Source organism: Trichechus manatus, unplaced genomic scaffold (genome assembly GCF_000243295.1).
Source record: "Trichechus manatus latirostris isolate Lorelei unplaced genomic scaffold, TriManLat1.0 scaffold00001, whole genome shotgun sequence".
In the NCBI taxonomy this organism is placed as follows: Eukaryota; Metazoa; Chordata; class Mammalia; order Sirenia; family Trichechidae; genus Trichechus; species Trichechus manatus.
In genome coordinates this window covers 23,747,976-23,761,100 of record NW_004443937.1, presented here as the reverse complement: position 1 = coordinate 23,761,100, position 13,125 = coordinate 23,747,976, and the positions used below count along the sequence as shown (strand labels likewise).

The 13,125-nt window shown below is 41.0% G+C and overlaps 1 protein-coding gene across 1 annotated transcript in view; it reads right to left on the bottom strand.

Annotated features, from left to right (window-relative positions):
- Positions 1–3,494: 3,494 nt before the first annotated feature.
- The window catches only part of KIF15 (kinesin family member 15), a 63,559-nt gene continuing 53,928 nt past the window's right edge, over positions 3,495–13,125 (bottom strand). The window contains exons 28-33 of the mRNA XM_023726202.1: positions 12,153–12,262; positions 9,050–9,122; positions 8,298–8,335; positions 4,279–4,444; positions 3,896–4,027; positions 3,495–3,564 (exon numbers count right to left, since the gene is read on the bottom strand). Coding sequence (XP_023581970.1) covers positions 3,502–3,564; positions 3,896–4,027; positions 4,279–4,444; positions 8,298–8,335; positions 9,050–9,122; positions 12,153–12,262 — 582 coding nt within the window. The 3' untranslated portion in view covers positions 3,495–3,501. The remainder of the gene's footprint in view (positions 3,565–3,895; positions 4,028–4,278; positions 4,445–8,297; positions 8,336–9,049; positions 9,123–12,152; positions 12,263–13,125) is intronic.

The window sequence follows — 13,125 nt, the reverse complement described above, 5'->3', positions numbered from 1 at the left end:
ACAAAGGCGCTCTTGTGCTATCTTCTGCCCTAAACAAAACAATCCTCTCTTGAGGATTCGGGGTTCATGAGAATTTTTAAATTTTGTTCTGCATTTTCCCCCTTTTGATGGAAAATCTTTTTGAAGGCCCTACACTCTGCTCCTACCTACCCCTCCAACTTCATCCATTACCAGTCTCCCCCATTACACATGATGTTCTAGCCAGACATGGTGTTCTCTTCCTCTGGGAAGCCCAGCTATTTCTCATCTCTACCTGGAATCCTCTTTCCGTGACTCTTCAAGTGGCCAGAACTTTCTCATACTTCAGGTCTCAGCCTAAATGTCAGCTCCTGTAAAATGGTAGTAGGAGTAGCCTCAGAACTTGTCTAACTTCAGGGGGAATAATGACCAGGATCAAGCCCAAAGTTGATTCCCATGAGGTAGAGGTCAGACATCCATCCACTCTCCAATCTTTTTACCAATTCTGACACCAGCCATCCCTCCCACAGCACTCTACTTCTCTTCTGAGTTTGATAATCCATTGCAATGGCCACAAAGAATTCACAGACCATACTTACAGTTAAGTGATTTATTAAGGAAGCAACAGGGTATATCTTGGGATCAGGATCAGGAAGCATGTAGGCAAAATCTCCCTTCTTTAGAGCAGGACAACTCTCTCAGCTCCTCTCGGCTATGCAGGCCTCCTCTCAGCCCCCTGAGGACAGGCTCCTCTTGGCCCTGCCTTCTGTCACCACACCAGCTCTGCCTCAGGGCCCCTTCTAGGCCTGTTGCTGTCTTCAGTGTTTTGGCCCTTGACCCATGTTACAGCTCTTTTAGGAGGTTCCTTGCCTTCCCTCTCCCTCTCTGCTTCTTTCCTCCTTCTATATGAAAAACCTCTGTGGGGTTGGCTGCATATATACACAACTCCTTGCCAATTTCAAGGCACGGCCCCTCCCAGGTAGGCCACAGATATTTCATTTGTATAGTAGGCTAGTTACCTCATTTGCAAATTTCATAGTCACATCATTTGCGTAGTATATTGACCAGTCCCTGCAAGATGCATACCAATTACAGGGCAGGCTGCAGCCTAGGGCCAGACAAAAAGTATCAAACCAAGTTGGTACCGCGTACCCAGGAAGAGTAACAAACCCTCTGGGGTAGAAAACTAGAGCAAAGGTAATTCCTCAAGGTTTGGGGGAAAATCTCTCCAGCTGTTTTTCCAAAGAACCAAGGCAAAAGGCCACATAAAGGAACTTATTTCACCACAGCTCTTCAGATGGGCCTTTTCTGATCACCCTCCCTACCCACTTCCTGCCACACCACATTACTTACTCTGCTATGTCTACAGCTCATAGAACACCACCTGTTGCTTGGTAGAGGCTCAATAAACAGTGAAAGAGCAATCACCTCCTTCTGAGACCTTAGCCCAAGTCCAGGCTCATCTGTCTTGCTCCCCCTTGCCTACCACACCCACTATATCCTCTCTTCCCAGGTATTTTCTCTCCTCCATTCCTTTTTCCCCATCTTCTGTCTCCCTGTTTTTCTCCTTGACTCCTTCCCTGCCTCTCTAGACCTCCCTTTCTCCTCCCGGTCAGCCTCTCTCTTCCCTTCTTCTGTCTTTTCACTCTGTGTTTCCATTTCTCTGCTCCATCTTTGTTCGGTTCAGTTAAACAAAGGAGCACACACTCTGGGCCAGATCCAGTTCCAGGCAGCAGAGTTGCCTAGATGCCTAAGACAAGATCTCTGCACTCCTTGGGTTCCAGCTTTATGCAGAAACTTTGGCTGTAACTCCTTCTCCTGAGCTGCTCCGAGGCCTGGTCTCCTTTCCCTGGTCTGGGTGATGAGACCCAAGCCTCTTTATTACCAGCATCAATACTCTACCTTCTCCCACCTCCCAGGCAGAAGCAGTATCTGCTGTCAACCTTACACTGAACTTTAGTTCCTTTTTTGTTTCTGGTCCTTGGGAGATTTATTATTATTTCTTGAGAGTTCAACTATGCGTTCATTTTTAACATTTTTTTCCTTCAGCTTTATTGAGGTGGAGCCCTGGTGGCGCAGTGGTTCAGCGTTTGGCTGCCAACCAAAAGGTCAGCAGTTTGAATCCACCACCTGCTCCTTGGAAACCCTATGGGGCAGTTCTGCTCTGTCTTATAGGGTCACTATGAGTCGGAATTGACTCAATGGCAACGGTCTTTTTTTTTTGAGGCATAATTTACAAACCACCCATTTAAATTTTTAGTAAACTTACAGAGTTGTACAGTCATTACCACAAACCAGTTTTAAAACATTTCTACCTCAAAAGGTTCCCTCATGCCCATACAGTCATTCCCACTCCCATCCTCGGCCCCTGGCCTATTTCAGACATTTCATCTAAATGGAATCACACAATAATGCGTCTGGCTCCTTTCACTTAGCATGTTTTTTGAGGTTCATCCATTTTGTAGCATGAGTTGGTGGTTTGTCCGTTTTTTATTAGTGAGTAGTATTCCATAATGTGGAAAAATGCTCAGTATCATCTATCATTAGGAAAATGCAAGTGATACACCATGACACACCCATTAATATGGCTGTAGTCAAAAACCTGACAATAACAAGTGTTGACGAAGTTGTGGAGAAATCGGAACACACTGCTAGTGGGCATGTAAAATAGTGCAGCCACTTTGGAAAACTGGCAGCGTCTTACCAAGTTAAACATGTACTTACCATACTACTCAGCAACTCCACTGCTAGGTATCTATCTACTCAGGAAATATGGAACATGTCCACACCAAGACTTATACGTGGATATTTACAGTAGAATTATTCATAATAGCCCCAAACTGGAAACAACTCAAAGGTCCATCAACTGGTGAATGGATAAAATGTGGCATATCCATACAATGAAATATTATTTGCAATAAAAATTAATGAAGCTGTGATACATGGAAGTTCTTTGAGGGCAGGGTTTTTGTTTGCTTTGTTCACTGGCATATAGTAGATGCTCATTCAGTATTTGCTGAACGAACAATGTAAATCACTTTACCAAATTATTTAATCTTTTTCAAAGATTTTATTACATTTTGAAAAAACGGTCATATTTACAGTCATGTAAATGCTCATGAGCATACTCAAAGTAGGAATACAAAAATAATCTATATTAACAAGTCTGCTTTTCACCATGTTGTTAGAAGTTCTAATGCAAGACTCGAAGGAGATTATGGCAGTACACAAGGAGAAAATGTCTGCTCTGACTCAACATCCACTGTAAGAACCAAGGGCTCTTATTTTCAAAAGGCACAAGATTTTTCCAGCATTTACAGCTGATTTAAAACCTTGAAATGGGCTGGTAGCCACCTAACAGGAGACTGCCACAGGGCATGTGTGGATGCATAATGCTTGTCTGAGGGTCAGCCACCACCACCACATATACGTGTAATGATTCACGTCCTGAAATTCAGCTCAGCTAAGTGGGCAAAAGGAGGTCTTACTTTTATGCAGAAAAACAGTCTCTACACAAGATGATGCCTTGTTTGACCACGATCATTATGATTCACTCCTTTTCTTTTCTTTTAAGAACACATTTTCAGCCCGCAACTTTCCTGTCTCCTAGTAAGCCATTAAAAGAAAAAGAAAAGGAAAACAAATTAAAGCTCTAACTCTTATAGCTAGAGTTCTTCTCGGCCTTCATAAGTTTATATTTCAAATTAAGAGTAAATTTTCAATTTGTAAACTACTTTAACATGAAGCAAGAATCTGATGTTTATGATAAGTGATTGAAGTACACTTGGGATGGAGCAATGAAAGAAAGTTATTTGAATTCAGGAAAGTTCCCTGAAGGAAGAAGTCATTGATTCAATAATTAAATTTTAATTTACTTTTAATTAAATATACTTTTTAAAGTGGTGTGAGTGTGTTCAGAGTAAATTTCAGAGTTTACCTCCACAAGTTTGACATAGTCCTTCTTCAGCCGCACTAGGTACTGAATCTTCTGATGTTGATTTTGGTGACCTACCAATTTCCCATTTTCCTCAGCGAGACATTCCACCTGCTGCCTTATCATTTTCATTTCCTGCAGGTAAATCAATCCAAGAAGGGAAAACGAGATGTTTTAAATTTTCTTTTAAAATGACATTATTTCACGCCTTCCAAGAATACGGGGAATGAGAGACAGCCCAAATTCCCAGTTTTTGTGACCATATATCTCTGTGTCCGTCAAAGCCACTCTGAATGGAGGATACCCAATAACAGGTGATTTACACTGATTCGTTCTCTTAATTCAAGGGTCCTAAGTGCCATGAGAAAACAAACAGACAAATGCACCTGGCATGTTCTCTCCCTTTCTTCATACATTTCTTCCAGCTTTGATCTTAGTTGTTCCTTTTCCTGGAATGCTTTAGACTCCAAAGTTCTGGTCCGTTCGACTTCCTCGGCCATTCTAAGGCAGTCCGTCTCTTTGTTCTGAAGGGCACTCTGGACTTCTTCTAGGCTGTAAGAATAAATATCACTTTATAGTATTCCAAAGGAGCATAAGTAGCAAAAGAGCACTCCAACTAGACATTTTTCTCCCAAGCCCAGAATTTTGATTTGAAAATGTCACTAATATTCAGCCCTCCCCTGCTGCTGGCAAACGAAGATTCAAGTGCTGCCCTGTGTCACATGTGCTTTTGTTTTTATTAAATATTTTATTGTGTTTTGTATGAAGGTTTACATAGCAGTGTAGGTTCCTGTTCAACAATTTCTACACAAGTTGTTCACTGACATTGGTTACATTCTTCACAATGCATGAACATTTTCTATTTCTATTCTGGTTGTTCTGTTGCCATTAATCTAGTTTCCCTGCCCCCTTACATTCTCATCTTTGTTTTAAAGTGATTGTTGACCGTTTGGTCTCATACACGTGAGTTTTTAAAGGAGCATAGTACTTGCAGGTGACTGTTTTGTTTTTACCTAAGACTTTCATTTTGGAAAACATCTCACATTATTTTTTAAAATAATAAATAAAATTTAGAATCAAAATTCTTTTTAGATTCAGCCCACTTGGACCAAAGGTAATTTAAACATTGTTACAGTCTGCATCGTTTTTTCAATGCCCCAAACTTTAATAATTTCTGACTTTAGAAACAGATCCTCAGACAATGGGACACCGGTCATTTCTTCAAGGACATGCTATTTAGAATTTAAAAACTTTATACAACTATTGGAGCCCTGGTGGTGTAGTGGTTAAGAGCTCAGCTGCTAACCAAAAGGTCAGCAGTTCAAATTCACCAGCCGCTCCTTGGAAACCCTATGGGGCAGTTCTATTCTGTCCTACAGGGTCACTATGAGATCAATCAACTTGACAGCAATGGGTTTTTTTTTTTTAATACAACTATCAATTGAAAAGAAACATAAGAAACAAGGTTACTACTGTTATACAGAATTTCACTGACCTTATAAAACTGTCTGACTCCTAGATGTTTCCCAAAAGAAACAAATATCTTTTATCTTACAATGCATATGGAATTTTGATTATTGAAATAATGTAATACACAGACTTAAATATACCATTTAAGCACAGCTGAATAAGGAAACCTGGTGGCACAGTGGTTAAGCACTCGGCTGCTAACTGAAAGGTTGACGGTTTGAACCTGCCAGCCACTCTGCAGGAGAAAGATGTGGCAGTGGGCTTCCGTAAAGATTACAGCCTTGGAAACCCTATGGGGCAGTTCTACTCAGTCACATGGGGTCCCTGTGGGTCAGAATCGACTGGGCTGCAACAGGCGTTTTCAGACTATCTTCTGCTAAACCTCAGGAGGAGGGTGTGAGGAGAAGGGCACGATGCTCTCCTAGTTCCTTCAGATCCCCTCCACGTTTGTCTTATCTTACATATTCTGCCTGGGTTTGAAGAAAGGGTCTATATAAGGCAGACACTGCAGTTGCCTACCCAACAGCCAGTCCACTGCTTCTTCCCTGCTGACGTTGTTGTGTGTCGTTGAGTTGATTCTGACTCCCAATGACCCTACAGGACAGAGCAGAACTGCCCCATAGGGTGTCCTAGGCTGTAATCTTTATGGGAGCAGATCACCACGTCTTTTCTCCCACAAAGCAGCAGGTTGGCTTGAACCACCAACTTCCTGGTTAGCAGCCAAGTGCTTGACCATTGCGTCACCAGGGTGCCTTTCCTTGCTGATAGAAACCAAATTTTATTTAGGGGTGGAAGGAAATAATGGTTGGTTTCAGCTGAACATGGTTATCTCTATCCCGCTGCCAGGTACTGGTTTTCTCAGCTTGCCGTGCAGGTAAAAACAGTCAGTGTGTGCCAATTCTGGCCGTGGAGATAAAGGCTGATTCTTGGGGGCTTCTGGGAGTTTTTTCCCCTGACAAAAGAAAGTCCTTTTGAACCCATTTCACTACAACCCATGAGGCTACAAGGTAGAGGACCCAAAGCAGAAAAATGGGAAGGGTCTGGGTCTCTGATGGCATCACTGAGTCAATGTACCTCCAGACCTCTTGTTATCTGAACATCTCTTACCTATAGGTATTCAGTTCCTTGCAGCTTTATGAAGCATCCTCACTTATACATAAGGCTGACATAATGTTTAAAACCACTGGTGCAGGCTGAGACCAATAAAACTATGTGCCATTTGCTGGAGTGCACCTCCCTTGCCCATAAGCGTGGGCTCTTGTATGTTCTAGGGACAGGGAATCGCTGAAGATCCTTGGTTACTCACCTGTTAAGTCAACTACATGTCAACTTAGATAGCTTTTATCCTTTCTTGCTAGAAGGCTTCAATGGATGTTATTTCTAAAACAGCGGCAATTCTGTAAACTATACAGCTGGATTTTCACAAATCCTATAAGTGACCTGGGTTTCCATCCTAGCACTACCACTAACTGACCAAGAGCTGAACTGAACTGCTCCTATGCAATGGAGGGGTTGAACAAGCTCTGTTCCGTACTGATACTATTTGATTCTGGGTATGACTCAATGACTGAGTATAAATCTTTTCACAAGTCAGGTGGTCTTTATCAGCTGATCATGCAAAAGAAGTTTTGATGATAGATCACTATGTGGCTTTCAGCATATAACTTAGACAGAGTTCAAATAACAGAATGACAATACTCTAACAAAACTCCTACTGCCATGAACTTACTGTGGGAATAAGATTTCTCAGCACGTATATCTATAACAACAGAAAATGACATAGAATTGATACTGAATCCTACCTTATTCCAGAATTAAGTATAATGGAACAATGAGCCAAATGAAGAATAAGCATTAAGATGAAATGCATTGAGAGGCACTGCCACTAAAATTTTACTTTCTACGTGTAATAATTATTTATCAAAATTTATAATAAATTTAGGATACTCTGATTAATTGGATACTAATAATAATTGCAATAAGAATACAATCAAGAATAAATATAACACTTAGAGCCATATAATTACAATAAATTTTAAAAAATTACTTTCAATCTATATACATATTTTCATTGCTAAGTAGTATCATGGGGCAGTCCAGAAAAAAATTTCCAAAAACTACATTACATTGGGATAAAATTCTGTGTGGAAGAATGACAAAAACTCAATTTCAAAGGAAAAAAGAACAATGTAAAATTTTAGACTTAAGCGTTTGTTCGTGTATTTTTAAATGGACAGAATGTAGCCAATCAGTTGTATACTTTTAAAAGAATATCATAAGACCTTTATTTTTATGCTATGATGCTGAACAGGTTTCAGCAGAACTTTCAGACTAAAGCAAACTAGGAAGAAAGGCCTGGTGATCTACTTCCGATAATCAGCCAATGAAAACCCTATGGATCACAACGAGCTGATCCATTGTGCATGGGACCACCATGAGTCAGGGGCTGAAAACAACACTGTCAATATGCTGAAACCTCTATCCTTTGCAGTAATTTAAACTTACAATGAAAAATTTCATACCTAAAGTCAACTTTAAACATGTGCAAGAGAGTATATGGTGTTTCAAAATGCTCTTAGGAGGTATAACAAGTGAACACATTTGAGGACGGACATCTGTTCTTTATGAGGAATATTGACCCAGAGAGTACACTATGTTTCTAATGTCCTTTTATCGTTTTATTTGTAATATTGACCAGTTTACTTATTTTGAACCTGACAGAAAAGAGAAACCTAGTCAGTTACACTATTCTCATTGTCCATCAATTCCTCAGGGGAAGCTAAGCTTTTCCTGGCCCTTACTTCTTTAAGACTTTTTTTTGGAGTGGACTCAAATGAGGAACCTCTTTAGCAAGAGATATCTAGGAAAATAATTTTGTAAACATCTATTATGTCTACATATTACTGGAGATTAAATTACAAAACAGTATACTTACTGTGCTTTCATTTTCAGCATTTCTTCAACTAATTTACTCTACATAAGATAAAAATAGAAAACGATGGCTTAAGTTCTTAAACAGCATTGCTAAAAAAATTTTAAAAAAAAGATACAAAGTAACTGGCCCACTCTCCCTCAAGGTAATAAAATCAATTAAAGCAACATCCTTTTCCATAATCCCAGCTACAGGCACATAACCCAAACCCAAACCCAACCCACTGTCGTGGAGTCGATTCCGACTCATAGCAACCCTACAGGGACAGAGTAGAACTGCCCCACAGGGTTTCCAAGGCTGTAACTTTACAGAAGCAGACTGCCACATCTTTCTCCTGAGGAGCAGCTAGTGGGTTCAAACTGCCAACCTTTCGGTTAGCAGCCGAGTGCTTAACCACTGTGCTCCCAGGGCTCCCAGGCACATAACAGAGGTGCCTATTTACAAGGCCTCATTCACTGTGCCCTCTAAGACCTCTGACAGGGACTCCATACTTGTTCCTGAATGAAGACTCTGTCTGGGTATACTGAGCAGAAGACTTACCATTTAGGCCCGAAGACAAACTTACTCTTAATTCTCACCTATGTCTAAATACTGATGGCAGACATACTTAAACAGCAGGAACAGAGAAAATACAAGCATTTAAATAGTAAAATGGTTTCTAAAATATATAACAATAAACACTAACTATAAAACGTAAGTTAAAAAGCATTTCTCAGACAAGGATAAACAACTATTATGCTAAAAAAAAATCATACTTTAGCAAGTCTTTCTTGGATAATTTCGTCTTGTTCATTCTTCAGCTGTTGATTGTCTGGATGATTCGGATCACTGCATAAGTTAGGAAGGGGAGGGAGATGAAGAAACACTGTCAAGTATATTCAAGCATCAATTTCAAATTTCTTATATGCAGCAATGCCAAGTTGTAGAGAGAAAAGGTGACTTTATGGTGATCAGTCAAGTTAGTACAGTTGACAGATGTGAGTGACACATGGAGATGAAATAAGACACCTCCCCAGTTATCCAGTGCTGCCTTAACAGAAATACCACAAGTGGGTGGCTTGACAAATAGAAATTTATTTTCTCACAGTCTAGGAGGCTAGGAGTCCAAATTCAGGGTGCCAGCTCTAGGGGAAGGCTTTCTCGGCTCTGGAGAAAGGTCCTTGTCTCTTTGGCTTCAGCTTCTGGTTCCTTGGAGATCTCCATGTGTCTTGGCATCTATCTTACTCCATCTCTATTTCTCTGCTTGCTTGTTTAATCTCGTTTATATCTCAAAAGAGATAGACTCAAGATACACCTACACTAATCCTGACTCATTAACTTAACAAAGACAACCCATTCCCAAATGGGATTATAACCACAGGCATAAAACAATGAAACCAAACTCATAGCGACCCTATAGAACACAGTAAAACTGCTCCACAGGGTTTCCAAGGAGCAGCTTGTGGATTCGAACTGCTGACCTTTTGGCTAGCAGCCAAGCTCTTAACCTCTGTGCCACCAGGCATAGAGGTTAGGATTTACAACACGTATTTTGGGGGACATAATTCAATCCATAACACCAGTAAGAAAACAAAATACAGAGATGAGAAATCTAATCAACTCTTGGTTGAAAGTAAAATAAAGTAGAAACTTATCAAATGTGAGGAAAAGGGGGCTGAGGGAAAGAGCAGGCCAGGAGTCTGATGTGACTGTGATCAGCTGTGAGGAGGCACGTCTGGTGGCCGGGGTTGCTCAGGCTTCAGGCCCCAGGCTCCCCCTCTGTCTGGATTCCATGGTAGGCTGGCAATGTTCTGATGACCACTCTGGCTTCCCATGTATGCTGACACCAGGAAGGGGATTCCCTGAGTACCAGCCATACCTCTCTTCATGGAAAAGGAATGCTCCTCTGTATACAATAAGAAAATTACATTCTGGATGATATACCAGTCTCGTGTGAATTTGATTAGTGTGAGCCTGACTGCTAAGTTGAATTTCTGGGTGAAAAAAAGTTGTGGGTGCCCTGGCACCAAGGAGATAGTCCCCTTGGAGAACCTGCTTGAAGTGTGCCGCAGGCTTCTTTGGGAACATCTGACTGGTGAGTGAAAGACTGCTGCTTGAAGGAAAACAGAAGCTGCAGTAAGGCTTCTTCCCCTTAACGAAATCTGGCAGCCTAGGTAAAAACTGTATGAGAACTCAACGAGGAAAATACACCAAATCATTAGGAAAGACCTGTTTTCTGTGCTCTAATCCAGGGGTTGGCAAACTTTTTCTGTCAAGGACCATGTAGTAAATATGTAGGTTTTGTGGTCTCTGTCACAGCTATTCAGCTTAGCTATTGCAGTACAAAAGCAGCCATAGCAATATAAACAAAAGCACATGACTATACTTCAATAAAACTTTATTTACAAAAACAGGCTGTAGGTCAGATTTGGCACCTAGGCTGTAGTTCGCCAATTCCTACTCTACTCCGAGAAGAAGGTTCTATGTGGCTCCTCATATAAGGGACATGGGGCTATGAAATAAAGTGTTGTTAATTATGGTTTTACAATTGACCTGGAAACATTCTTATGCTCCATGTTCATACTAACCCTTGAAAAAAGAAAGTATACCAAACACTTTAATATGGCTAGATGTGGGGGTGGAGCATATGGAAACTAGGTGAGCAGACTCTGGACTACTTGCATCAGAATCATCTAGAAGGGGAAGGCACTGTTTTAAGAAATGCAGATTTGTGTACTTCTCCCCAGCCCAATAAATGAGATCTCTGATGCCCACTGTAATTTGAAAAGACCCATTTAGGAACAGACTGTTAGCACAACCACTATCACTACCCTCAAATGTCTGTTATCTCATTTAGATCGGGAACAGGGCATTGTGGGGCTGCTCCAGGACAAGGATGGGAGCTGTATCCCAGCAGGTGACAAGGCTGTTCCTTGGCCTTTGTGCAGGAGTGGGAAGGCTTCAGCCAAAGACTTTCCAGTAACAGCGGGGACGGGGAACACCCCTAATCTGGGAATTTGAATTCAGTAAGGACCTCCACCCCAAATAGACCCTTTTGATTCAGTTCAACTTCCTGCATAATTTTACAGGCCAACCTCATCTCCAATCCCTCACTCAGAAAATTAACAATTGGCAGGCTCATAATCCTACCTTGTTGTACTTAATAACTACCAATTACTGAGTGCCTTTCCTCTGCCAAGCACTGTAACTGGCACTTTACACGCATTGTTTTTAATTTTTGAAACGCCTTTTGAGGCAGTTATCATTATTACTAAGGAAACTAAGGCGCCAAGAGGTTAAAAAAATGTGTCCAATGTCACATGACTTTAAGTGTCAGAGACGGGACATAAGCCGGGTATGGCTGCCCCTGAAGCCATGCTGCGCCATTAGCAAACACAACTACAACACTGCCTTAGCAGAAGCCCCAACAGAGACAGACAGACAGAGACGTCTGAGCCCAGGGGAGCACGCCTCTGTAAAACGCGGAGGTGTTCCTGTCCTGCCCAGGGCCTTTCAGTGGACCACACATCCAGCAAAGCCAACTGGCAGAAAATTCTCCCCTTCTCTGCAGTGCTTCCTCAAGCTTGTCTTGTTGACTTACTTACTCCTTTCTTTTTTTCCCATAGAAGCAGAAACAATTCAAGCATTTCACATATTTTACATTCATTTCAATAGCTCTACAGTAATGCAAAGGTTAACACAGTAGGTAAAACCATGAATGCCTTATTCTCCCACTCTGGAAACAGTTAATACACTCATCAGACCTGATTCAAATGCAACCGATGGAACACCTCCTGGATTAGTGGGAAACATGGTACACACTGTGAAATCAATTCCCACAGCGTTCACGTAACAACACCCAGGCAGGCTCTTTCTCACCTGCTGTCCTTCTGTCTTGTAATGTCATCCAGCTGACCTTGAAGGAGCCAGTTTTGCTCCCTTAACTGCTGAGCTTCCAGACGTAGGCTGTCCATTTCACACAGCTGCTCCTAATAAAAATCAAATCATGTCTTTTCAGGAAATTCATTATAGTAGTTATTACTCTGCTCCCCAAGGCCCTGACTGAGATAGGTATTCCTCTATACAGCTCCTTCACAGCACTGCATACCCCTGGATAAAAAGTCAACTACGACAAGCACTTGGAAGTCTAGAACTGGGATTCATTTTCACAGCCACAGTGCCTTCAACATAGTTTCTAATCGCGTATTTCATTCAAAGTCCTTTATGAGAAAAGATGATCAAGTCTACTTTGGTAAATGTTCTCAACTATTTGATTCCATTTAATAGATTCTAACTAAAAAAAATTGATGCCACAGCCCATCCCTCTAAATACTTAATTAGATCCTAACTTTAAAATCATAAGCATAACCATCCTGAAGAAATACATACTTGTCTGCAACTAGCTTCCGTTTTGATTTACTTCTACTTGTCTACTCCCTGATTTCTTTTTCATGGCACTTAGAGGAAATCAGGGTGACAGCCACAGTCCTGAAATAGCATACTGAGAATGGTCTTCGCCATAAGAAACAAAGCTTAATAGTAATATTGTCTTTTTGACCTAAATATAAAATTGAAAATGATAAAGATCACAGAAGAAAAAGTAGGGACAATGCTAGGAGCCCTAATACATGGCATAAATAGAATACAGACTAAAGTAACAATGCACAAGCACCAGAAGAGAGACTGGGAGCTCCTAAAAATCAAACACTTAGGCTCATCAAAAGACTTCACCAGAAGAGTCAAAAGACAACCTACAGACTAAGAAAAAATTTCTGGCTATGACAAATCTGATCAGCATCTAATCTCTAAAATCTACAAGATACTGCAAAACATCAACAACAAAAAGACAAAT